This window comes from Ranitomeya variabilis, chromosome 2 (assembly GCF_051348905.1).
Source record: "Ranitomeya variabilis isolate aRanVar5 chromosome 2, aRanVar5.hap1, whole genome shotgun sequence".
Classification (NCBI taxonomy): domain Eukaryota; kingdom Metazoa; phylum Chordata; class Amphibia; order Anura; family Dendrobatidae; genus Ranitomeya; species Ranitomeya variabilis.
This window is the reverse complement of record NC_135233.1, coordinates 59,041,340-59,068,963: the sequence shown is the minus strand read 5'-3', so window position 1 is coordinate 59,068,963 and position 27,624 is coordinate 59,041,340. Positions and strand designations below refer to the sequence as shown.

Below are 27,624 nucleotides of genomic sequence, written 5' to 3'. Positions count from 1 at the left end.
CGATACCGCAAGTATCGGGTATCGGCCGATACTTGCGGTATCAGAATTCCGATACCGAGTTCCGATACTTTTGTGATATCGGAAATCGGAATCAGATCCATATTCATGTAAAAAATAAAGAATTAAAATAAAAAATATGGATATACTCACCTCTCCGGCGGCCCCTGGACCTTACCGCTGTAACCGGCAGCCTCCGTTCCTAAGAATGAGCACGTGAAGGGCCTTCGATGACGTCGTGGCTTCTGATTGGTCGCGTGCCGCTCATGTGACCGCTCACGCGACCGATCTCAGGCCGCGACGTTATCGCAGGTCCTAAACTCCTCATTGAGGAGTTTAGGGCCTGCGATGACGTCGCGGCCTGTGATCGGTCGCGTGAGCGGTCACATGAGCGGCACGCGACCAATCACAAGCCGCGACGTCATCGAAGGTCTTAAACTGTTCATTCTGAGGTACGGAGGCTGCCGGTTACAATCGGTAAGGTCCAGGGGCCCCCGGATGGGTGAGTATATCCATATTTTTTATTTTAATTCTTTATTTTTTACATGAATATGGATCCCAGGGCCTGAAGGAGAGTTTCCTCTCCTTCAGACCCTGGGAACCATCCAGGATACCTTCCGATACTTGAGTCCCATTGACTTGTATTGGTATCGGGTATCGGTATCGGCGATATCTGATATTTTTTGGGTATCGGCTGATACTATCCGATACCGATACTTTCAAGTATCGGAAGGTATCGCTCAACACTAGACACAACAACAGAAATCTAAGACTGCCCTTTGGACTTCTGTGAGTCCAAATGCAAATCCATGTGGAGTTACCTTCCATGCTTTCTGCCCAACATTTGCTTAGGAAGTGGCTTTGAACCTATTCTTTGCTTCTAGCAGCCATTTAAATACTTATTATTCTCAATTTACACCCTATTTATATGACATCATCACTAGGTCATAGAAGGAGACAAATAAATGGAAATATGACTTACCTTCTGATAAACCATTGAGATATTTCTGAAGGCAACATTGGTGGAGACCATGAAGTTTACTGATTTCCACAACAAAATGTAGAATGCATTGATGGCTGGTCATAGCGAGGGAGCTTCTTGCAAAGTGTCATTGCTTTAAATATATGTTAAAAGCTAAGTAAAAATAGATACAGATCTTCTGGAGGTATTAACAAGTGCACAATTTATTTGTGGATCTAAAACACATGAATATCATAATTTGACACATAACTGTAGAAGAGAAAAAATTGTTGTGAAACTTCACAGTTGAAAGACGTGAAATGTATCATTTAGAAAATAAATAACACAATTAATGAATAGGAAACTATTTAGAAATTTATCGGTACTATATAGTAATAAAAGAAATTGACCATGCAATGTAAAAAAGAAAAAAGCAAAAAAAAAAAGCAGGAATTAATGCCTTAAAAAGAAGAAAATGTATGCCCAGATAAGCATTTCCTCTGCTACAGAAGTTATCAAGGTTCTTGATTCCATCTAGCCCCATGGCAGATCAAAGAGGATATATTTCCGTGTATTGCTATGGCAACTCACTTTAATTATGTGTCATAGCAAGAGTGAAGAAACAAAATGGAGTGACAAGTGATGGGCTGATACAGGGTGAAAAAAAAAGGAAGAAGTGAAGTGCAGTAGTCAAGCTCTTAGAGAAGCATGGAAAAACAATGGATATAAAGCTTGCAGCAATCAGTGGGCCATAAATATCCTGATATTTACTTTATAGATTATTTGATTTTTTTAAATAAATTGAGCACATATATTTGTAATATTAATAGCACTTAAAGGGTCTGCCCTTTTGCTATACATTAATGTTAGACTCCCAGGGATAGGTCATCAATGTGGTGTCACCGGACAGCCCCATTAATTTATATGAATAGGTCAAGGATAGGTCATCAATATGAGATTGCTGTCCGACTCCCGGCACCCTCAACGATCCACCGTGATTTGCTCCTGATGTAAATACATGAAACGTGGCATCATTCAAAGCTTAGCGGCCACTGCTGGTTACAGTAGAACAGCTTAAATTCTTTTTAGTAACAAGTAGGCTGGAGCTCTGTTGAATAGAAGCTCTTTGGCAGCACCCGACAACAACCTCAACACATTGAATGGATCTCCACTCTACGGCTCCATTACATTTTACACCTGTCTGCCACCGGAGCTGTTTTCAGCTGATCATGTGGGTGCCAGGTAAAAGAGACCAGTGATCTAATTTTGAAAGGTCACCATTATGGTGTGAAAACCTCTTCATGCCTTGTAACTGGCATTGCGCTGGACAGTTCAATATTATCAGAGTGTCCAAACCCAACAGTTATCCAGAACCAGCAGTGGACAGAGGTCTTAGCTTAGAGTGGAGTCATTATACCATGGTCTGATCACATGCTGAAGTTTGGGTTCAAAAACACTAGATTTCGTCTCCAACCTAAGTTCTCTCAATGTTGGCAGTAAAATGCTGAACTCTGTAGTGATACATACATGATACTAGTGTTCCATAATCCCAATTAAATGTATGGAAATGAATACTATTATTCAAAATTATTGCTGAAATAATAATAATATTTTTATTTGCAGGTTGATATTATGCCCACATGGTTCTCAGTTATTGTATCATTTTTGGCATTTTTTTGCATATTTAAGGTACAATTCAGTTTGTTTTATTATAACCAAGGGTCATTGCAAAAGTCGTGTTCCATGTTTTATTTTCTCTTTTCACATATATTTTATATCATGAATATTGTTCTGTTTCTTCCACAGCTGGGACAACATACATCTTTAGTAAAGGAGGAGGACAAATAACATACACATGGCCACCGAACGATCGGCCCAGCACACGTGCAGACAGACTGGCCATAGGGTTTAGTACTGTACAAAAAGAAGCAGTATTGGTTCGAGTGGACAGCTCTACGGGACTGGGTGATTACTTAGAGCTGCACATTGTAAGTAATATATTCTTATTTGGAAATAATTATTATATTACAGTAATATGTGTTTAAAGGATCCAGTTCTTTATCTCTACATTCTTAAATCAGTAGATGTTTTAGCTATTACATTATTAACATATTATATTACATAATAAAACATTCTTCAGATGATGAGCAAAAATACATTGAAAATTGGTCTTCTAGAGAGGAGATTTTCACAATAAAAGTATGTATATAGTGGAAAAAAAAGTCCCCAAATTCACTAAAGCTTAATTCTTCTTTTTTCTGAGGTCACTGTCATATGGGTCTAGTAGGCTGGGGTATGGGGACCTATTTTGTATTATTGGTGGAATCACTTTTGCCAACACTGTGCAACTTGGAAGAAGCACGTTGGTCAATAGTGATATATTTTCCCTAACTAAATAGTTGTTCAAGAAAATTGCTGGTGGTCATGTTATTTCAAAGTCAGGTCCAAAGAATACTAAGCTAGTTCAACTAGTGGGACAAATTAGGCTAAGGTGATCTAAACCATCCACAATATTTTGATGGAACTGAAGGCTATCTAATGTGTTTTTGATGTTCTGTGGTGGCCAATGCTGAGGGAAAAATGAATTGTAAAGTTGAAATTTTGTTTTTAAGAGATATAATCCTTTATCAAAGCATCTGAAAGTGGCTTACGCTACTTTTTCCTTTAGATTACCTTCATGTACGGACACACAAAGAAGTTTGTTAGGCTAACAGCTATTGTATGTATTTGGCCACTAGAGATTAGCAAATTTATTCAAGTGGAATTGAATAATACACAAATTTACAGAAAAGCCTATTCTTCAAAAAAGACCAATTTTTTTGTAATTCATCCAGTGCGATTCAGGAAGATGCTGGCCGGCAGGTTGTCATTTTGCTCAACAGTAGAAGTTGACAAACTTGAGAAAAATAGAAAAACTAATACTCACCTCCCGCCCACCTCTGCTGCACACTCTCTGCCTTACTGTCCGTGCCACCTTGTTCTTACCACCACTGCGTGCTGAAATCCAGGGCTTCTTTAAGCTAGAAGAGGACTTGATGTCATGATATTGTCCATGACCTTCAAATGGGCACTCTAGGATGGGATTTCTGTCATGAATAGTCTGGGAAGTCACTGTGCATGTACAAAGACATCTTGCGCCTAGTCTTGGCTAGCGTTAAGATGTTGGCTGTAAGAAGAGGACCATACATGAGACAATGAGCAGCAGAGTTGAGTGGTGATTCAGAATTGGTTGTTTTTTTTCTACATGTTATGTTTATCAAGCTCTTGGTCTCTTCAGACCCCAGCGCATAATAAGGAACATTCAATTCACAGAGAATAAATGTAATCTCTTCACATCCGGTGATCTCTAACAGCCACTTTCTCTCATCTTCCAGGATCCCTTGAAAAAAAACATGTTTTATTTAGTTTTGAGCAGAGTTATACTTTAATACATTGGTGTGATTAAGAAGTGAGAAAATAAAGTTGAAAGAATGTCTTAATTTTGTAGGGTTTCTATGTAAATCTGTGATATTATCAGAAAAGAATCTAAATAAATATTTCAGTTTTTGCATATTCATGTTTCAAAGGAATAACAAAATAGACAACTATACTATGCATATTTTTTATTGATTTTTTCCAGTTTTGCATTGTATGCAATTTTACCTTCCATTCTTATGATACATAGAAAAAAAAACAGTTCTATGAAATAAATGCAACCATCCTTGTTTGAATATTGATTGGTGATCAGGCTTATTAGAAAAATGAAAACTGATTTATTGTATGTTGGGATACCATAGAGAACTATTTCACTTTTTTAGAACATTTATTTCATTTTTATTTCAGTTTACTTTGAAGGTTTTATACACTTTTTTTTTTCCCAAAAGGTATTCCATTGTTGGTCCCAGGGATGAACTTACAATGTATAATAAAAACAGTGCGCTTTAAACTTGCAATGTATTGGAAGACAGAGATCACAAATTTTGGCATGTTTCTTTCCTTCAAGCTGTTTCTAAAGACATATAAGCGCTGGCTAGGTGTCTTGACAATTCACTGTTGCCTTACACCTATATTGAGTTTTTTTTGAGAATTGGACATGAGACGTGTTTTATAAATCCAACAAGGGATTTTGTAAGATAGCATAAGATGCATATTATATCAGTATGGTTTATTTTTACGGTGAATTAACCATTTAAAGCATCAATACTTGTATGTGGTATTTTAACTATTTAGATGATTACTCTGAAGGTGGCCACACACATTATGACTAATTTCCTAAGCTAAATGTGCCAGAATTCTGGCTTAATTTGCGTTAGAAGGCTGGCATACATGCCTTCCATTAAATGTATTATATACAGTGGGTAAAAAAGTATTTAGTCAGCCACCAATTGTGCAAGTTGTCCCACTTAAAAAGATGAGAGAGGCCTGTAATTGACATCATAGGTAGACCACAACTATGAGAGTCAAAATGAGAAAACAAATCCAGAAAATCACCTTGTCTGATTTGGCAAGATTTATTTTGCAAATTATGGTGTAAAAGAAGTATTTGGTCATTAACAAAAGTTCATCTCAATATTTTGTTATATATCCTTTGTTGGCAATGACAGTGGTCACATGTTTTCTGTAAGTCTTCACAAGGTTGGCATACATTGGTGGTGGTACATTGGCCCATTCCTCCATGCAGATCTCCTCTAGAGCAGTGATGTGAGTGTCGCTGGGCAACACGGACTTTCAACTCCCTCCAAAAATTTTCTATGGGGTTGAGATCTGGAGACTGGTTAAGCCACTCCTGGACCTTCATATGCTTCTTACGAAACCACTCCTTCATTGCCCTGGTGGTGTGCTTGGGATCATTATCATGCTGAAAGACCTATCCATATTTCATCTTCAATGCCCTTGCTGATGGAAGGAGGTTTGCACTCAAAATCTCATGATACATGGCCCCATTCATTCTTTCATGTACATTGATCAGTCATCCTGTTCCCTTTGCAGAGAAACAGCCCCAAAGCATGATGTTGCCTCCCCCATGCTTCACAGTAGGTATGGTATTCTTTGGATGTAACTCAGCATTCTGTCTCCTCTAAACTTTTGTTTCTACCAAACAATTCTACTTTGGTTTCATCAGACCATATGACATTCTCCCAATACTCTTCTGGATAATCCAAATGCTCTCTAGCAAACTTCAGATGGGCCCGCACATGTACTGGCTTAAGCAGGGGGACACATCTGGCACTGCAGGATCTGAGTCCCTGACGGCGTAGTGTGTTACTGATGGTAGCCTTTGTTCTGGTGGTCCCAGCTCTATGCAGGTAATTCACTAGGTCCCCCTGTGTGGTTCTGGGATTTTTGCTCACCGTTCTTGTAATCAATTTGACCCCACTGGGTGAGATCTCGCGTGGAGTCCCAGATCGAGGGAGATTATCAGTGGTCTTGTATGTCTTCCATTTTCTTATTATTGCTCCCACAATTGATTTCATCACACCAAGCTGCTTGCCTATTGCAGATTCAGTCTTCGAAGCCTGGTGCGGGGCTACAATTTTGTTTCTGGTGTCCTTCGACAGCTCTTTAGTCTTCACCATAGTGGAGTTTTGAGTGTGACTGTTTGAGGTTGTGGACAGGTGTCTTTTATACTGTTAACAAGCTCAAACAGGTGCCATTACTACAGGGGCAATGAGTGGAGGCCAGAGGAGCCTCTTAAAGAAGAGTTTACAGGTCTGTGAGAGCCAGAAATCTTGCATGTTTTTAGGTGACCAGAAACTTATTTTCCACCATAATTTGCAAAATAAATCTTGCCAAAAAAGACTCCTTACAATGCCAATTACAGGCCTCTCTCATCTTTTTAAGTGGGAGAACTTGCACAATTGGTGGCTGACTAAATGCTTTTCCCCACTGTATCTTAGACACTGTTTGTGCCTTACTAGTTTTCAAAAGTGTCCAAATGGGTCCATAATAAAAAGAATAGTGATTTGGTATAAAATGGTCCAAGTGTTGTCAATATCGAAAGGAAGCCAATCAAGAAGTAAGTTAAGGAAATTATTTGTCCAGTTTATATTAGACTCTGACATATGATTCCTAAAACGGAATTTTTAGATATTGAAATTTTACAAAATGTCCCATTACAGCTTTTAAACAAGGACATTTTAAACAATGGCTCTCATCCACTCCACTCTTTTTCTCTGTGCTCTAATCAAAACACACATCAGCATGCAGCCCAGTATCTTAGACAAGGCTAGAGTGACCAGTTTTAATAATTCCAAAGGTGGAAAGATATTGCTGTAACCTCTTTACTAGGGTTGAGAGACTTTTATTTTTATAGGATCGGGTCGGGTTTCATGAAACCCGACTTTCTCAAAAGTCGGGTCGAGTGAAATCGGCCGATCCTATAAAAAAGTCGGGGTCGGGGTCGACCGAAACACGAAACCCAATGCAGTGCAATGGGATACTATGGTTCCTAGGGTCTGAAGGAGAGGAAACTCTCCTTCAGGCCCTGGGATCCATATTTAAGTGTAAAATAAAGAATCAAAATAAAAAATATTGATATACTCACCCTCGGACGCGCCCTGGTACTAACCGACAGGCTTCCTTCCTAAGAATGAGCACGTGAATGACCTGCGGTGACGTCGCGGCTTGTGATTGGTCGCGAGCGGTCACATGGACAAGCCGCAACGTCATCTAAGGTCCTTCACGCGCTCATTCTTAGGAAGGAAGGCTGCCGGAAAGAAGCAGGGCGCGTCCGAGGGTGAGTATATTCCTATTAGGATATCGCAAACATATCGGAACTCGGTATCGGAATTCCGATACCAGATTCAGAAGATCGCCGACCTCATGGCAGACCCCACACAGGGGTCGGGTCGGGTTTCATGAAACCCGACTTTGCCAAAAGCTGGCGACTTCTGAAAATGGCCGACCCGTTTCGCTCAACCCTACTCTTTACTGTATAGCGAACATAATCAATATGTATAGAATTGTCCATCTTACATTTTCTTTCATATTGCCAGATAAATGGAGTGAGATGACTAGCTTTGAGAAAAAAACATGATGTGTCTATGTACAATATGAAATACAGCCCTTGGATGTTTTTTCTACCATGTTACTATAATGTTTTGAAATGGGTTTTTATTTTTTATTTTTATTATTTATTTATATAGCACCATTAATTCCATGGTGCTGTACATGAGAAGGGGTTACATCAAAATACAAATATCACTTACAGTAAACAAAACTAACAATGACAGACTGGTGCAGAGGGAAGAGGACCCTGCCCTTGTGGGCTTACATTCTACAGGATTATGTGGAAGGAGACATTAGTTCGAGGGTTGCAGTCGCTCTGATGGTGTTGAGGTGGCCGTGTGGTCATTACAGGCTGTAAGCTTCTTTGAAGTTATTTGAGGTGGGTTTTCAGGTTCCTTCTGAAGGATCCAAATGTGGTGTATAACCGGACGTGTTGGGGCACAGAATTCCAGAGGATAGGGGATACTCGGGAGAAGTCTTGGAGGCGACTGGGTGAGGAGCGAATAAGCATGGAGGAGAAAAGGAGGTCTTGGGAGGATCGGAGATTACGTGAGGGAACATATTGAGAGACTAGTTCTGAAACATATTGAGGAGAAAGTTTATGGATGGCTATGTAGGTCAGTGTTAGCAGTTTAAACTGGATACGCTGGGAAATTGGGAGCCAGTGAAGGGATTTACAAAGAGGAGAAGCAGGGGTGTAGCGAGGACAGAAATTAATTAGTCGGGCAGCAGAGTTAAGGATGGACTGGAGAGGTGCGACAGTGTTAGAAGGTAGGCCACAGAGGAGGATGTTGCAGTAGTCAAGGCGGGAGATGATTAGGGCATGCACAAGCATTTTGGTAGACTGAGGGTTGAGGAAAGGATGGATTCTGGAAATATTTTTGAGCTGGAGGCGATAGGCGGTGGCGAGAGCTTGGATGTGCGGTTTGAAGCACAGGGCAGAGTCAGCGGATTTTGGGGACAGGGGAAAATGTGATTTCATTTATTTTGATAGATATATCAGGTAGGGAAGATACGTGAGATTAGTTCAGATTTGTCCACATTGAGCTTGAGGAAGCGAGATTAGAAGAAGGAGGATATGGTTGATAGACACTCTGGAATTCTGGAGAGCAGAGAGGTGACATCTGGGCCAGAGAGGTAGATCTGAGTGTCATCAGTATATAGATGGTACTGGAAGCTATAGGACCTTATGAGTTGTCCCAGGCTGAGTGTATAGATTGAGAAGAGTAAGGGCCCAAGGACAGAGCCTTGAGGGACACCATCAGAGAGGGGGTGAGATGAAGAGGTAGTATGGGGTTCACCATGAACTTAAAATGTATGATCTCATCAAAGGATAGGTCATCTATATGAGATAAGTTGGGGTCAGACCCCCAACATTTTCACTGATCAGCTTAACACTGCTCTGGATTGGTTTCCGACATCCAGAAACTGGACTTATAAAAGTGGTTGACCATGAGCTTAAAATTGATGACCTCTTGAGAGGATAGGTCATCTATGAGATAAGTTGGGGTCAGACATACCTGCACTTTCACCGATCAGCTGAACACTGCTCTGGATGGTGGTCTGACACCCAGAACTCCCACGGATCAGCTGGAAACTGCCTTTGGTGAGAGATTGACACCCAGTACTCCCCCTGATCAGTTGATAACTGCATTAGGATTGGGTCCAACCCCTGACACTGTGACCAGTCAGCTGAAAATGGCTAAGAACTAAGCAATATATGGGGAAGAACACAGTATACCCATACATTGCAATGAGTAAAGATGTAGTCTGAAACTTGTGTGCGGTTTCTTATGATGATGGATTGGATTTTAATGGATTTACAATAAATACTACTATTTTTTAAGGATCCTTATGCTGGATTTTTTCTACTAGTGAACTTGCCATATGTCTCGATTTTCCGTGCAATTGGGACTTCCTCAGTACTTTGGGTGAGATGATATTTTGTCCTTTTTGACTATTTCTCTTTATCTCCCATTCAAGTGAAATGAAGTGAATGGAAGATAAAGTCCAGTACTCAGCAATGGCCGCTAACCAATGCACGATCCTACTGTATCTCGCCACTTGCGTTGCTTAGTTCTGATGGCTGCCAGAGCAGTTTTCAGCTGATCGAGGGGTTGGACACATGTTTATACTACACATATAATATGGGCAAAAAGAGCTGAGGCTAGCCCTATATTATGTAATATGTGTATTTTTTTGCATGGTAATGTATAAAAGCTGATAGCAGTGAGGTAGCTCTTATCTAAGCCAAATAAAAAGCTTCACCACGGTCTCAAGAAGGGTAAAACTCTTGTAAAACAAGAAGAATTGCGCTTTTCAGTCTTGTACAACACTTGCAGTCTGTTAATATCATTTCTATTTTCAGTATGATTGCGTGAATATCAAGCGATGATATCAGAGTCATAACCTTGATGGTTGATCTGCTGTTTGACATGTGTAATAAATGAATTTTCTATTATGCATGGCTTTGCATAGAATGCTCCGGTGATATTTTGTTGGACAGCTTTTGATCCAAGACTGCGTTTGTTCCTGGAACTCGGCATTAAATTACTGATGCATATAGTAATTCGGTTTTGTGAAAAGAAATGGCTGTGGATCAAGAAATTCTACCTCCAGGTCATCTAAGTGTATGTGTAAATCAATATTGCCAAAGCAAATAAAACTTATAAAGGATCCTTTAGGAACCCCTTTGAGCCTATATTATTGTTATTCGTATCTGAGATACACAATGCATTTATTATATATTAATCATTGCATTGCTATGTAATACTTTGGTCCAGTAAGTGATTCTAAAAATATATTACTTGTTCTATTGGGCCATGTTATATTGTTTGGGCAGTGAGACGACTAATTGGACAATGAACACTTAGCCGGATCCGTTACACTTTCCTGTGGTCCATTTAGCTTCTGCCTTTTAAATCGTAATCATATAGGTCTTCTCTGATTTCATAACCCAATCCTACAAAAGCAATTATCCATTTTTTCACCCACTTGCTATTGTTATATATCTTTCTGCTATTTGATATTGTAAGCTGTTATCATTAATCTTCGTTAATGACTATTTTATCCAATGGCTGCAGCCTGGTTAATAAGCTTTCCTTATTTATCAGTCTTTAGATCTAATTCTGCTGTAATGAAATGAAATGTATTTTAATGTTGACACTTTGTATACATTATTCTTTTGCATACATATTGATGATTAAAAAAAAATAATAAATGTAATAAATAATAGGAGAGGACCAAGAAAATGTTACCATAAAAGGGTTTTCCCCATGAAAAATATGAATTAAAAAAATATGTAAAAATAAACAAAAGTTACAATTTCAATCCATTAAAATATTGTATATTCCACACTGATCAGTGATCACCTTTAAGATCATGTGAATGGGGTTCCAAAAACTCTTTTATATCATCCAAAAACGTAATCTCATGTATAGGACCCACTTACCCATACTTCCACCTGTATGATGAGCTATATCTGCTGCTCCAATGCGCGTTTAGCGTGGGCTTCCTTAGGGGGGCTGTAACTATCTGTGTGTCAGGTGAGCTTTAAATATATGTCACAACAGGTGGCTGTGAGTCAGCGCCACAGCCAGCGCATGCATGTCCCCGCACCCTCCGGAACATTAATCATTATTCCCTAAGTGGATTGCTGTACTTTGTGTAAATGTGTGCTTTCCCTCAAGCTATGGGCTGTCTATGCCTGGTTTTAGCTTTGTAGTAGCATTGTGAATAATTGAGATGGCACTGGTGCATGATGTGTGTGCACACATTATACATTATATAGGGGCCCACTATTATGCCACACTGTGACATTATCGATGACCAGCTGCCCTAAATACCTGAGCCCTTGTTTTTTTTTTTACTTTTATGACTCTTGCTCTATTTTCTTATGCCTTGTATTGATACAATAAACATTTTGGGATTTTATTATATATAGGTGGACTTGGGCTCCATGTTTTCTGTAGGAATAAAACCATAAGTAAGCTATCATATATCCAAAAGACAGTTGATAACTAGTGATGAGCGAATATACTCGTTGCTGTCAGTGCCTTACTGACTAACTCAATATATATGGGACTGACTAGCTATCCCTATAGACTATGTTAGAAACTTACATTAATTTATATAGTCAGTCCCACAACTAATACCGGTCTGCTACAAGTTCCAGGTGCACCCACAAAGTTTGGACCCCTATAGCCACCACCAATGTAATTGTTAGAGTGCTCTGAAAAGTGCCTCTAAATATCAGGGGCAGACATATAACTGATGCAATCTGTGCAGCCGCTCAGGGGCCCAAGAGGTAAGTGGGACCATTTGCGCCCCAAAAGCAGGTGAAATTATACATTATGATGAGCTATTGGACTGCAAAAGGCCCCTATACTTTTCTGGCACAGGGGCCTTCTTCTATCTGTGTCCACCCCTGGTTAATATAGTAAGATATGTGCCCTCTAATGCTATATTATAGTATCCATATCATTTATATTGATATCACATCTCAGGTTCCTTTAATGAATTAGATCTTTGCAAGTATGGAAATGACAGATTTCTTATCTCCTGCATTTTAAATATTGACCCATATTTTGCATTTGGAAACTAGTTGTCTTGCTAATTAAATGCTTAATGCCTGGGGAACAAATGGTGAATTTAAAAACCAGCACAAAGCTGTTTAATATGGAGGCCAGAGAGCAGCATTGCTGCATTGTACGCTAATACATAAATGCCTTCATGAAGGGATTTAGACAAAAGGTATAGCTGACACTTTGGTGGAGTATGTTCACCTAATCTAATCACAAAGCTCTTCGCATGTAGACAAAGTAGATAAGTCCATAGGTGGATATTTCTGTCCAAGATGTCACGGTAAACCTTTATTTTGAAACGCGTTTCTTGTGGTCCTTGAGTAGCCGAGGTTACGGTGAAATAATGACTATTCTCTTTAATGTACTTTCCCCATCTATAGCTTTTCTTCTGATTCATACATTCCTGATTGAATTTGCTTAATACAGAAAGTGTACAAATCCTAATACTTCTGGAGTTTCCATTATCGCTAACATAAAATATATAAAAAAGTATGGAAAAAGGTAAAAAAATAAATATCCGTCCAGCTCACGTGCCACAAACACTTCTAGATTGTTCTGTGGATTATTGCATTTTCAATTTCAGTAATCCCCATTTTTCTTATCCACATTATTTATCAGCTTGAAATGCAAACTCAGCGTTTTAAAAATATGGATTGAAGCTTGATTCAAAATGGACACGTGTTATCTCTAGGACTGAGTGGGGGATGGATTTGTGAACATATGGTTCCTTACGATACAAGAGCATCTGAGAGTCAATTTCATCATAGGCCAAACATATATATATATACAGTATATATATATATATATTATATATTATTTTATGTTTATCCCTGGTCGTGTTCACAATACCATAAAGATTCGTTCCATCAGATTTCTGTTGAATTTTCATGGTTTGTGCAGTGTAATCTGTTCTTGAAATCTGACAGACCGATTACAAATCAATGGAATCTGGAGTGAGAGATACAGCAAGCAGCCCATGAAGGTTGCACTTTTCTTGTTTTTATTATGTTTTTCCTTTTTGTTTATTATGGTTTTATTATCATGATACTGATATCTTTTATTTTCTTCATTATAATAAAATATATATTTTTTTATCCTTATTGTTTGAATGTGTTTGTCGATGTTTTATGGAGATATTTTCAGAGTAGTTGGCAGATATAATAGTTACACATTCATCTGTATAAGATAATTTTGTAGGCTGTTTTTAAATATAAAACATGCATGTGTATGATACAAATGAACTTGTGGGTCATGAGTCAATGACTATTGAGACGTTGTAGGCCTCCATTCAAGCCAGATAAAAGTTTTCCAAAACCTCTGGTGGGATCACTTTTATTGAATATGGTACCTCTCACTAAGGCTGAGTTCACACTGCGTCTGTGGCGTCCATTAGATGGACTACGTTAAACAGCGGCATAACGCCATGTAACGCAGTCCGATAACGCCGCCATTATGTCCTATGTCGGATTCATGGCTAGTGCATGCCCACAATGGGCATGCGATAGCGATGTGCCTTCATTGAGTAATGGACCCTGGAACGCGGGCTGCAGCGTTTCCGGGTCAGTCACCGCTAGCGCAGATAGAGCATCTGTTAGCTCTATCTGCGCTAGCGTGATGACACATCGGCACTTGCGTTAACAGCAGTCCACCCGTTAACGTATGTATTAAACAGGCTGCTGTTAACGCAAGGTGAACCCGGCCTTATCCCCGACATCATGTCTGATGGGCAAGGGTGTGTTTACATTTGCTGTCATATGGCATAAAACAACCACTTACCGGCTACATGTTTTCCAACCAGTGGTTGCTTAATAGCTTATTTAGACAAACCAACCATCCCATGTGCACAGAATCATTGGTAACAGATTGTTCAGTGCTTATTGATTATATATGCTGCCATGAACTATGGTCTTTAGCAAGCTTAAAAATAATTTTAGCCTACAAGCGAGTATTTTGCTCATTCATTGTCAGCTTATTTGCACTCACAGATTATCAAGAAATAAGCTTTCTCAGGATTGCTAGTTTATGATAATTGTCCAGTATAAATGCACCCTGAAGGTTAGGCAGATAAGCAGCTGCCACCTGAGCTGTCAGTTGAACGGCCCAACAGTTATGTAAAGAGTATGGACATCTTAAACTGGTGTCGAATTTTCCCGTTGCAAATTAGAGAAATGCGATACTTTTTGATTTTTTATACTTTCCAGGGTTACACGTTCTGTTTTAAATGACCTACTTTACATCCATGCAGTGAAGTCCTTGAGATCTTAGCATGAGGACAGGCTTGCAGTTGGATGAAACAGTTGCAGTTTAGTAGCATTAGAAATGCCTTAAAATGCTAAATGGAAACTATAATTAAAGAAGTGTTCTCAAGTTTGAAAGTTATTTCCTATCCAAAGAATGAAGGATAAGTTTCCGATGACTGACGGTTCCATCACCGCGGCCCCTATTGATCCCAAGAACCAGGGTTCTGAAGATCCTAGGCTGAATGAAGTGAAGCTCAATCACGTGCACAATCTCTTCTCCATTCATTCTGATAGAAACACTGAAGATCAGCTGATCATTGTGTTTATGAATGAATGCTGAGGTAGTGTGTGTGATCAACCTCCGCTCTACAGAGCCTTTTTTCTGTGGAGACATTGGCGGTCAGATACCTTTGGCTAGAGTACAACATAAGAATATTCCTTTAAATGGGATGTATGGTTCAGTAAACCCATTTTCATACACCCTGTCATAGAACACATACTGATGCCCCAACAGCAGGACACTTCCCGATTAGCTTTTAGTTGAGGAATACTTCACATATCTGATGTCCATGGTCCAAGTGTGGACCATGATCTATGGACTAGCCACGAGTCTCCTGGCACAAATTCACCAGTCTCATGAGACTACTACCAATCAGTAGGAGCCAAGCAGCAGGTCCAAACATCATGGTCCATACTCGGTCAATGAAAGTAAAATAAATCAAGCCTAACATAAAGCAAGATAGACAGCCCTTTATTGATTCAGTAGAACATATGCTACATACAAATGTTGAGTGCATATGTAATATTATATAAATTGCAAATATTGGTGGTAAACTGAAACTGGTTGTGCTCGAAGCATAACTCATTACCCACAAGTCATTTATTATTTAATAATATTCTAGGAGGCGACACAAGTGGGTTCTGCATAAAACTCTGCAACAGATTTTTTACTCTCTTTTGGGGATATGAATGTAAATAGAAATAGCAGAAGTTTTCCATGCAAAGCAGAAAAGAAATAATAATCTATTTGACTAGAATTATGGTTTTACAGTATATGCAATCGAATCATAGAAAACAACCCAAGTTCTTGGAAACAGTAAAACCATAGAGAAATCACCCTCTGTGTCATACAATGCAAAGAACAAAGGCTAAAAATGTGACAGCATGGTGTTAGTGTAACATATAGTTAGCGTAAATGAATGAAAAATAATGAATAGCCAGATTCGGTAAATGCCAACTAATATTTATAAGACGTGCAGCAGGAATGAATGCAGTAAAGCTTAACATTTGTTAATTATTGTTAACATTCAAGGAGATTGCTGAAATACGAAAGCAATGAATAAAATGGCCATAAAATATAAAAGGTCATTCAGAAGTAATACTACAGAACACGTCCTTGTAGAATGGTGGCCGCTGTGAGGACGATAGGCGCGGTATGCAGCCAGTAATCCACAGGGGCTTGTATTAAGAAGTTAAGTAGTTACGCTCAGGACTTTGCAGGTTATGAGAAACATTAGATTCAAGGAACATGATGCAAAGTGATCAAGTGGAATGGTGGGTAAATTTAGAATTGGAATATAGAATAAGAATGCACCAACGTTTTTCTATTTTTTCTTAACACTAGGACTACCGGACTGGTCACCCCCCCTAGAATTACCGAATGGAGTCATTTTGACTCCTGGCTTGTTTTCGTTTATTTTTAGAGTTTCTTGCTCCTGGTATTGTTGTAACTTTAATTTATAGAATGTATAGAATGCATATAGAATGCAAAATAGCAAGAATATCGTCAGGCTTTAGCGCAGTTCTTCGAGCCAAATTAGCAATTAGCAAAACTGCAGGCCGTATTCTACAGAAATTATGTAGTCACTCGAGAGTTCACTGGTTCACTGACGGATGTCCTGTATATGTCCTGTGTATGTCAAGTATATTTGCAAAAATTCTAATTATTCTAAGTCTAAGCCAACATTTATTCTAAACACACAAGAAAATGAAAACTAAAATAAATAATAACATTTAGCAACAAAGACTAGCAAGATATATCAAAAATATGTCAAAATGACTCCCTTTGGTAATTAAAGGTAAATTTGGAAAAAAAAGGTACTCTTTTTTTTCAAAAATTATTTATTGTCACAAAATCTTTTTTCACATCCTAAATGAGTAAAAGTCATCGAGTCTCAAGCTGGAAATCGGAAAAATGTAGTCACAGAAGAGAAATAAAAATTGCGAGGAGTCAAAATAACTCCATCGGTAGTTCTAGTGTTTTAATTGACTTGTATCAAATACGTGCACAGAAAAGAAAATAATAAGTTTTCAAAGTTGATGGCAAGTTTAAAATCATTCTTGAATATTTGTTAATGCAGTTCTTTTACTTTTTTTAAGCGTACTTTCGGCCCAAACCATGGCTAAATAACCTTATAAAATTGCTAAACCCTAACACTGCACCACTTTGTGGTGTCAGACTTTCCAAAGGATGACCTGTCTCACGCTAAAGAGCTCCCTGGTTGTTGGACACAGTTTCCCTCGGCACTTAATAATTAATATGAGTCATTAAACTTTTATTACTCATGTTAAGAACAATTGTTTCTTCCTTCCCTGCCTTTTAACTTCATCTACTTTTAGTTTCACCTTCTGTTTTGTAGTAATGCCCTGAGGAATAACAGTATCATACGTTCCGCTCAATGGAAGAAACAAGACATTGTGACACTGGTGATACCAATGTTGCCTTGCTTATGGGTTTTAATCTGACCATTGCAATATCCTCCCCATGTTTTACTTGTTTTCCTGTATTTTTTTCCAATATAAAACTTGGTCTAATTTGCTTCTTTTCAAACTGCAAATAATTAAAGTACTTGCGATAGGGAACGTGTGAGCTACATGGGGACTTCTACCAATGTTCTCTGTACATTGCTGCACAACATGTACTTACCATATATACAATCATAAAATAAAAACAATTGAAAATGGGAAAGGTCTATAAGATAAATCAGATAAATAATCTGTTAAGCAGTGAATTACAGAAAATTGAGAATCAAATGCCATTCTAGTGTTTATTGACAGTGGCCCAATCTGAATATAATTTTACAGAAATGATCAGAAGAATGTTTCCCAACCAGGTAACCAACCATACTGTCCAGGATACTGCAGGAAGCCTTTTAGTGAGCCAGACCGCCGATACATCCTGCCTAATCCATGGTCAGCATGTACCAGGCACTGACTGTATGAGCTCATCCAGGTATGTTTAACTCTGAAGCGCTGCGGCATTTCAGAGAAAAACATACTTTGGTAGCCGCCAGGGACCATGCTGCTCTGTAGACTATTCAGACAGGCGGGTCTCCTCATCTGCTGCTCTGGATTGACAGGTTTAGGCAGAGACCTGTCAGTCTAAGGCAATGGGCAAGGAGAAGCTACCGGATACCTGCCGGTCAGACTAGTCTGCAGTGCGGCTCGTTCCCCGGAGGCAATTAAAGTATTTTTTTCTCTGAAACACCACAGCGTTTCAGAGTTAAACTTACCTGGCTGAGCTCATACAGCAAGTGCCTGATACATGCTGACCGTGGATTGGGCAACATGTATTAGCTGACAGGTTTTCTATAAGACTTGTTGAATTTTTGTATTATTTTTATTTCTGAATTTAGTTGCAGTTTCTTTTACTAATTTTAGCCAATAGTGGTCCCAGATTTTTCAACTAAGACACTATTAAAAGCATAGACATTCTTTTAATGTAGCAGCAAAACCTCAATGAGCTGCAATCCAGATCATAACCACTCCGTGGCCACATATAGACACATGTAGTATAAATGACTCCCAACACAGTTGGCATAACATTCCATATTAATGCTTCCTCCATACCAAGAGGGAGTGAAATTGATTGATAGTACCATTATGTAGAAGAAAAGCTATTAACATTTTCATAAGAAAGATTTATTAAAGATAAAACTATAACTTAGAGAATTTTTATCATTTATTGCTTTAGGAAAAATACTCCTACTCCAATTTACAAGTAGTCAAATTTCTCCTCGGAAACATACTGCATGCAATATTACAGTCTCCTACAGTCATGTTAGATGCTATTCACCAGTTTTTTGTATATGCTTTATTATTGTGGCATAATGTATGTTGCAATACGGTAATTCTCAACTTTCACACACCTAGAACTCGTTATTCACAGAAATTACAAAACTCCTAAGGTTATGGTCAAACACTGTGCAAAGTGCGAGTAGCCGCCTAGAAATGTGGAATTTTTACACCTCGAGTGCAAATACCACAAGTTGAGAATCAAGATTGAAAACAATAATGCTAAAGCTTTGCACATGAGTGTAGCAGTCCTCAAGGGAATGATCGTGGCAGAGGTGGACGTAGCTTTGGTGCAATCAGTGCAGCCGCACAGGCGGCCAATATGTTAGGAGGCCAACGGTCATCTTAAAAGCGGTTTCCTACTACCATTTGGATTGCATGTAAGGGTATGAACTAATAGAATTTTTATCTCAAAATTACTGGTGGATTGGTAGAGTTAATTGGGTACTTTATGATGAGCTGTGGAATGAGGGGTCCATATACTGTAAAGTTCATGCACAAGAGCCCTCTACTGTCTATGTCCACCCCTGGATCAATGCTTTCTACAGCCATATCATAGAACGGTTAGATCCTCTGCGCTATTAGTGGAGGTGACCATTCATTACTTCATAGTGAATATATTATAAAAAGGTGATAGATACCGTGGTGCAATATTTCATCAGAGTTTTGTGTCATCCGTGAAGATAGCACGTCCCACATGTGTATGTGTCCTGCGATAAATGTTGGATGATTTCTCATCAGGAGCTGCAGTTTTTGACAAAACTGTATTTTTTGTTGGATTTCTACTTTTAGTCATTCATTCATGGAGTGAGAAATAAATTAGGCCCATTAATTAACCTTTCTTCAGCAAGTGTTGTCTGACTATTCATCTTCACATCCTTCCTTTCCGGGAATAGACATGTTTGGCCAGGCCAGTTGGTTTGGTAATTAATTGGTTGACTGTTGCCTGTTATTCTTAGGACTATAGCCTCACTCTTAATATACACTTTTTTATATTTATCCTTCATGTGACCTAATGTGGCTAGTCTGTGGCTCTGCCATGTTCTCAGGTTCAGTATTGATCACTCCAAGATATCTCCATGACAAGCTTTGTTGAGACAGCACCAGGAACTCCAGTCAGCAAACACAGCATTAGGCAATTCTTGTTTTTTTAAGCCCAGACCTGGAAATTAATGTGATCTGAACAATATTTCATTCCATCTATAGAGTAAGGACCAGTACATAATAACTGTTACTCTATGATAATGGCGAGGCAGTAACAATGCCAGGAAGAGTGCAATATAAATAAATATGCCCTTTATTGCCGCACTGTCAAGGTGAAGAGAAAAACACCTTTGGTTGCAGCAATGAAATTAGTTACATAAATATTGCATGCATTTAGTTGTTACACTTGGCTGGAACTTAACCTATTATATTTGTACATTAATTGTTTTGAATAATGGAAGAAACTGAGGAAAGTCATGAAAGTTAAAACACTGATCAATGGGAGTTCATAAATGGATTTCCCACATAGACTACTGGAAGTAATAATCTCACATTCACCTTAGATTAATAATGAAGATAAAAGCCTATGAATAAAATAAAAAAGGATAAATTGTAAATATTTAGAAAATGTATCTAAAGTGAACATGACAAAAGATTGGTGCTGTATGAACCACGGGCTGCATGAATCAGACACCGGCGTCGTTATTGCAACCATATAGGTTTTACTCTGTAGGGCTAGGGTAAGACAACCATATTTTCTCTCGTCCGAGAACATCTGGCCATTTATGATAATCACACTCTGATCAAACTCTGATGAGAGTGTGATCACAGTATGTTCCAATTGTTTCAGATGTGGAAAAGATGGAAAAAAAATCGCCATCTTCTCCATTCTGTAAGTCCATAAACATCCGGCTGCACTGAGTTGTCATCCAAGAACACTCAGATTTTTTCCACTGACTCATTGACTTGCATCCGAATATCAGATGCAAATCGAGCATGTTGTGATTTTTTTCCTTGGGCCCATTATGCATGAGAAAAAAATTAGACATGTGCACAGCCCAATGGAACAATATTGGATTGCATTCTTACCAAAAAAACGGGGGTGTGCCCAAGCCTGAGTGTTGCGGTATTTTAGAAAAAACATGCTTTCAAAGGCCGGCCAAGGACTGTGTCTTCCATGACTAATTAAGGCAACTTCTTTGGGTTCTGCTCTCCTAGACTGGCAGAAAGGGAGAGACTTGTTAGTCAGAGAAAGAGGGGTGGAGGGAAAACACACATCACCTGCCTCGGATTAGTCGTCCTAGACACATAGGGAATTGTCTCGGGCACATAGCTGATTCATCTATATTGGCACTGCACACACCAGTCTTAATGAAAGGCTCGATGGAGCATGATGCAATAAAATAATTATTATGCACATGCTACTTAATCAGTTTGGTTAATCTTCACAGTGGTGTGCGCCTCCGTGCACCTAGCCAGAAGTTATCAAGGACGGGACTAGCATTTCTAGCAGAAAATAACATTGGCACTTTGGCATATTCATGTCATGTCCCACCCCGGCTCCTCTCCAGCTCTGTCCATTTTGGTGGCAAATCGATCAATGGCTGCACTCAACTGTACTAAAGCAAGGAAATGTGCGATACATGAAATGTGAATAGCTTAATGGCTTGTGAAATCTATGAAAAAACACATCAGATGCTTAGCACAAGATTTGGCCCAAAATTGTGAGCTCATCCACCAAATGTCAAGGTAATCTCAAATCGGATGGGTACCATTTTGGTGGAACGGCTTCAAACTGGCGTGAAAATGTCAAAAGTCCCAAAATATCGGCACTAGGGTTGAGCGACTTTCATTTTTTTAAGATCGAGTAGGGTTTTGGGAAACCCGATTTTGTCCAGAGTCGAGTCGAGTGCAGTCGGCCGATTATCGCTAAAAGTCGGGGATCGACCGAAACACGAAACCCAATGCAAGTCAATGGGGAAGCATAGTCGGCAGTGAGTGGAGGCCAGGAAAACACCTACAGTGCCCATTTTAATGCCAAAAACATCCATTCTTGTTTCTGAAGCTTGCCAATCTTAATTAACTGTATAATAATAGTTGGGCATAGGGAATTGGGGGAAAGTTGTGGGGGGAGTAGGGCTGGCTCAAGTTTTTCGTGGGCCCAGGAAATGCGGACTACGTCACGGCGGTGTTGCAGGGAAAGGTAAGTATTTAAAAGTTGCAAGTGCTGTGATCCTGAGCAAGCAGGGGGGGGGGCCCACTCGTTCGCATTGCCACTGGCACAGGGCCCCTCAAAGTACGGCGGTGTGTTTGCATGGCGGGGGCGCCTCCCACCAGCAGCGACACTTTTGCGTACTCTGAGGGGCCCTGTGCCAGTGACGTCGCCAACGAGTATGCCCCCCCACCTGATGAAGGAACCTGCACTTTCATCTGCACCTTCCTCTTTGTCCCTGTGTAAGGTGGTATAACATGCGGGAAGGGGAACCTTACTTTCAGCAGGGACAGATTCTGGCTGTGTAGAGTACAAGGGGAATGTAGTGGTCTAGGTCAATGTACCAGCAGACTCATTTAGCAGTGGCTGGGCAATGGGCAGGATGAGGAGGAAACAGATATAGGGCCAAAGAATAAAGTAGGCTACATGCAGTTCAAAATTGGTAACAGGACTAAACAGGCGGCATTGCTTTGTTCAGTGGAGTAGCAAACCCAAGAGCAGCAGACACTGTTTCAAGGGCCTAACCACACTAGTAGGCCAAATGCAGTTTAATATCTGATAGTATAGGGCGAAAGCCAGAATGTGGAAGCTCAGCTTTGTTCAGTTGAGGACAACACCAGGGAGGGGCAGACACCTTTAGTAGGCCGGAAAAGCCTATTGCATTTTTTAAAATGGTAATTTGGAGCAGAAGGTTGAAGCTCAGCTTTATTTAGTTGAGGGCAACACCAGGCAGGGGCACACAGACAGACACCTTTAGTAGGCCGGAAAAGCCTATTGCATTTTTCAAAATGGTAATTTGGAGCAGAAGGTTGAAGCTCAGCTTTATTTAGTTGAGGGCAACACCAGGGAGGGGCAGAAGCCGTTAGTAGGCCCTAACCACCATTTTTTTTTTTAAAACCACATAATGAGAGCCGGAAGGTTGAAGCTCAGCTTTATTTAGTTGAGGACAACACCAGGGAGGGGCAGAAGCCGTTAGTAGGCCCTAACCACCATTTTTTTTTTTTAAAACCACTTAATGAGAGCCGGAAGGTTGAAGCTCAGCTTTATTTAGTTGAGGACAACACCAGGGAGGGGCACACAGACAGACACCTTTAGTAGGCCTGAAAAGCCTATTGCATTTTTCAAAATGGTAATTTGGAGCAGAAGGTTGAAGCTCAGCTTTATTTAGTTGAGGGCAACACCAGGGAGGGGCAGAAGCCGTTAGTAGGCCCTAACCACCATTTTTTTTTTTAAAACCACATAATGAGAGCCGGAAGGTTGAAGCTCAGCTTTATTTAGTTGAGGACAACACCAGGGAGGGGCACACAGACAGACACCTTTAGTAGGCCTGAAAAGCCTATTGCATTTTTCAAAATGGTAATTTGGAGCAGAAGGTTGAAGCTCAGCTTTATTTAGTTGAGGGCAACACCAGGGAGGGGCAGAAGCCGTTAGTAGGCCCTAACCACCATTTTTTTTTTTAAAACCACATAATGAGAGCCGGAAGGTTGAAGCTCAGCTTTATTTAGTTGAGGACAACACCAGGGAGGGGCAGAAGCCGTTAGTAGGCCCTAACCACCATTTTTTTTTTTTAAAACCACTTAATGAGAGCCGGAAGGTTGAAGCTCAGCTTTATTTAGTTGAGGACAACACCAGGGAGGGGCACACAGACAGACACCTTTAGTAGGCCTGAAAAGCCTATTGCATTTTTCAAAATGGTAATTTGGAGCAGAAGGTTGAAGCTCAGCTTTATTTAGTTGAGGGCAACACCAGGGAGGGGCAGAAGCCGTTAGTAGGCCCTAACCACCATTTTTTTTTTTAAAACCACATAATGAGAGCCGGAAGGTTGAAGCTCAGCTTTATTTAGTTGAGGACAACACCAGGGAGGGGCAGAAGCCGTTAGTAGGCCCTAACCACCATTTTTTTTTTTTAAAACCACTTAATGAGAGCCGGAAGGTTGAAGCTCAGCTTTATTTAGTTGAGGACAACACCAGGGAGGGGCACACAGACAGACACCTTTAGTAGGCCTGAAAAGCCTATTGCATTTTTCAAAATGGTAATTTGGAGCAGAAGGTTGAAGCTCAGCTTTATTTAGTTGAGGGCAACACCAGGGAGGGGCAGAAGCCGTTAGTAGGCCCTAACCACCATTTTTTTTTTTAAAACCACATAATGAGAGCCGGAAGGTTGAAGCTCAGCTTTATTTAGTTGAGGACAACACCAGGGAGGGGCACACAGACAGACACCTTTTGTAGGCCTGAAAAGCCTATTGCATTTTTCAAAATGGTAATTTGGAGCAGAAGGTTGAAGCTCAGCTTTATTTAGTTGAGGGCAACACCAGGGAGGGGCAGAAGCCGTTAGTAGGCCCTAACCACCATTTTTTTTTTTAAAACCACATAATGAGAGCCGGAAGGTTGAAGCTCAGCTTTATTTAGTTGAGGACAACACCAGGGAGGGGCAGAAGCCGTTAGTAGGCCCTAACCACCATTTTTTTTTTTAAAACCACATAATGAGAGCCGGAAGGTTGAAGCTCAGCTTTATTTAGTTGAGGACACCACCAGGGAGGGGCAGAAGCCGTTAGTAGGCCCTAACCACCATTTTTTTTTTTAAAACCACATAATGAGAGCCGGAAGGTTGAAGCTCAGCTTTATTTAGTTGAGGACAACACCAGGGAGGGGCAGAAGCCGTTAGTAGGCCCTAACCACCATTTTTTTTTTTAAAACCACATAATGAGAGCCGGAAGGTTGAAGCTCAGCTTTATTTAGTTGAGGACAACACCAGGGAGGGGCACACAGACAGACACCTTTAGTAGGCCGGAAAAGCCTATTGCATTTTTCAAAATGGTAATTTGGAGCAGAAGGTTGAAGCTCAGCTTTATTTAGTTGAGGGCAACACCAGGGAGGGGCAGAAGCCGTTAGTAGGCCCTAACCACCATTTTTTTTTTTTAAAACCACTTAATGAGAGCCGGAAGGTTGAAGCTCAGCTTTATTTAGTTGAGGACAACACCAGGCAGGGGCACACAGACAGACACCTTTAGTAGGCCTGAAAAGCCTATTGCATTTTTCAAAATGGTAATTTGGAGCAGAAGGTTGAAGCTCAGCTTTATTTAGTTGAGGGCAACACCAGGGAGGGGCAGAAGCCGTTAGTAGGCCCTAACCAAAGTTGAAGGCCAAATGCAGTTTAATTTCTGATACTATAGGCCGAAAGCCAGAAGGTGGAAGTTGCGATTTAGACAGTGGAGGACAATTTGAATTAGGGACTGCAGACAGACTTAGTAGGCTGTCCCCTGTGGACCATGCATCCACCACATTAACCCATTGCGCCGTAATGGACACGTAATCTTCCGTGGCCATGCCTACAGGTCCATGCGTCTGTTGTCAGGTGCACCTTTGTACTCACAGATTGCCAGAGTGCATGGACAATGCGGTCTTCTACATGCTGGTGGAGGGTTGGGATGGCTTTTCTCGCAAAAGAAGTGTCGACTGGTTAGCTTGTAGCGTGGTACAGCGTAGTCCATCATGGCCTTATTAATAGTAAATAAAATATATAACTAGGCTCTATGAACTTTTAAATAGGTTCCAGGGGTACACGGGCAGCATTGGTGTGGTCAGTGGAGGAGTATTGCAAGTAGGGGCTGCAGACAGGCTATCAAAGGCCTAAAATAACAAACAGTAGGCAGTCATGGCAGTTTTACATCGGTTACATGGATACACAGGCAGGCACTCCAGGCAGCATTGTGGTCAGTGGAGGAGTATTGCAAGTAGGGGCCGCAGACAGGCTATCAAAGGCCTAAAATAACAAACAATAGGCTCATGGCAGTTTTACAGCGGTTACATGGATACACGGGCAGGCAGCTTGGTGGTCAGTGGAGGAGTATTTAAAGTAGGGACCGCAGACAGGCTATCAAAGGCCTAAAATAACAAACAATAGGCTCATGGCAGTTTTACAGCGGTTACATGGATACACGGGCAGGCAGCTTGGTGGTCAGTGGAGGAGTATTTAAAGTAGGGACCGCAGACAGGCTTCAAAGGCCTAACATAAGAAAATGGGCTGGCTGTAGGCACTTTATAATTGGTTCCAGGGGTACACGGGCAGCAGTGGTCTGGTCAGTGGAGGAGTATTTAAAGTAGGGACCGCAGACAGGCTTCAAAGGCCTAACATAAGAAAATGTGCTGGCTGTAGGCACTTTATAATTGGTTCCAGGGGTACACGGGCAGCAGTGGTCTGGTCAGTGGAGGAGTATTTAAAGTAGGGACCGCAGACAGGCTATCAAAGGCCTAACATAACAAACAATAGGCTCATGGCAGTTTCACAGCGGTTACATGGATACACGGGCAGGCAGCTTGGTGGTCAGTGGAGGAGTATTTAAAGTAGGGACCGCAGACAGGCTATCAAAGGCCTAAAATAACAAACAATAGGCTCATGGCAGTTTTACAGCGGTTACATGGATACACGGGCAGGCAGCTTGGTGGTCAGTGGAGGAGTATTGCAAGTAGGGGCCGCAGACAGGCTATCAAAGGCCTAAAATAACAAACAATAGGCTCATGGCAGTTTTACAGCGGTTACATGGATACACGGGCAGGCAGCTTGGTGGTCAGTGGAGGAGTATTTAAAGTAGGGACCGCAGACAGGCTATCAAAGGCCTAAAATAACAAACAATAGGCTCATGGCAGTTTTACAGCGGTTACATGGATACACGGGCAGGCAGCTTGGTGGTCAGTGGAGGAGTATTTAAAGTAGGGACCGCAGACAGGCTTCAAAGGCCTAACATAAGAAAATGGGCTGGCTGTAGGCACTTTATAATTGGTTCCAGGGGTACACGGGCAGCAGTGGTCTGGTCAGTGGAGGAGTATTTAAAGTAGGGACCGCAGACAGGCTATCAAAGGCCTAACATAACAAACAATAGGCTCATGGCAGTTTCACAGCGGTTACATGGATACACGGGCAGGCAGCTTGGTGGTGGTGAGTGGAGGAGTATTTAAAGTAGGGACCGCAGACAGGCTTCAAAGGCCTAACATAAGAAAATGGGCTGGCTGTAGGCACTTTATAATTGGTTCCAGGGGTACACGGGCAGCAGTGGTCTGGTCAGTGGAGGAGTATTTAAAGTAGGGACCGCAGACAGGCTATCAAAGGCCTAACATAACAAACAATAGGCTCATGGCAGTTTCACAGCGGTTACATGGATACACGGGCAGGCAGCTTGGTGGTGGTGAGTGGAGGAGTATTTAAAGTAGGGACCGCAGACAGGCTTCAAAGGCCTAACATAAGAAAATGGGCTGGCTGTAGGCACTTTATAATTGGTTCCAGGGGTACACGGGCAGCAGTGGTCTGGTCAGTGGAGGAGTATTTAAAGTAGGGACCGCAGACAGGCTATCAAAGGCCTAACATAACAAACAATAGGCTCATGGCAGTTTCACAGCGGTTACATGGATACACGGGCAGGCAGCTTGGTGGTGGTGAGTGGAGGAGTATTTAAAGTAGGGACCGCAGACAGGCTTCAAAGGCCTAACATAAGAAAATGGGCTGGCTGTAGGCACTTTATAATTGGTTCCAGGGGTACACGGGCAGCAGTGGTCTGGTCAGTGGAGGAGTATTTAAAGTAGGGACCGCAGA

General features: G+C 40.7%; 1 protein-coding gene across 14 annotated transcripts in view; it reads left to right on the top strand.

Annotated features, from left to right (window-relative positions):
* NRXN1 (neurexin 1) overlaps positions 1–27,624 on the top strand; it is a 1,786,277-nt gene that overhangs the window by 1,329,901 nt on the left and 428,752 nt on the right. For all 14 annotated transcript variants that reach the window (XM_077282466.1, XM_077282464.1, XM_077282462.1 and 11 more), the window contains one exon: positions 2,765–2,946. In XM_077282466.1, coding sequence (XP_077138581.1) covers positions 2,765–2,946 — 182 coding nt within the window. The remainder of the gene's footprint in view (positions 1–2,764; positions 2,947–27,624) is intronic.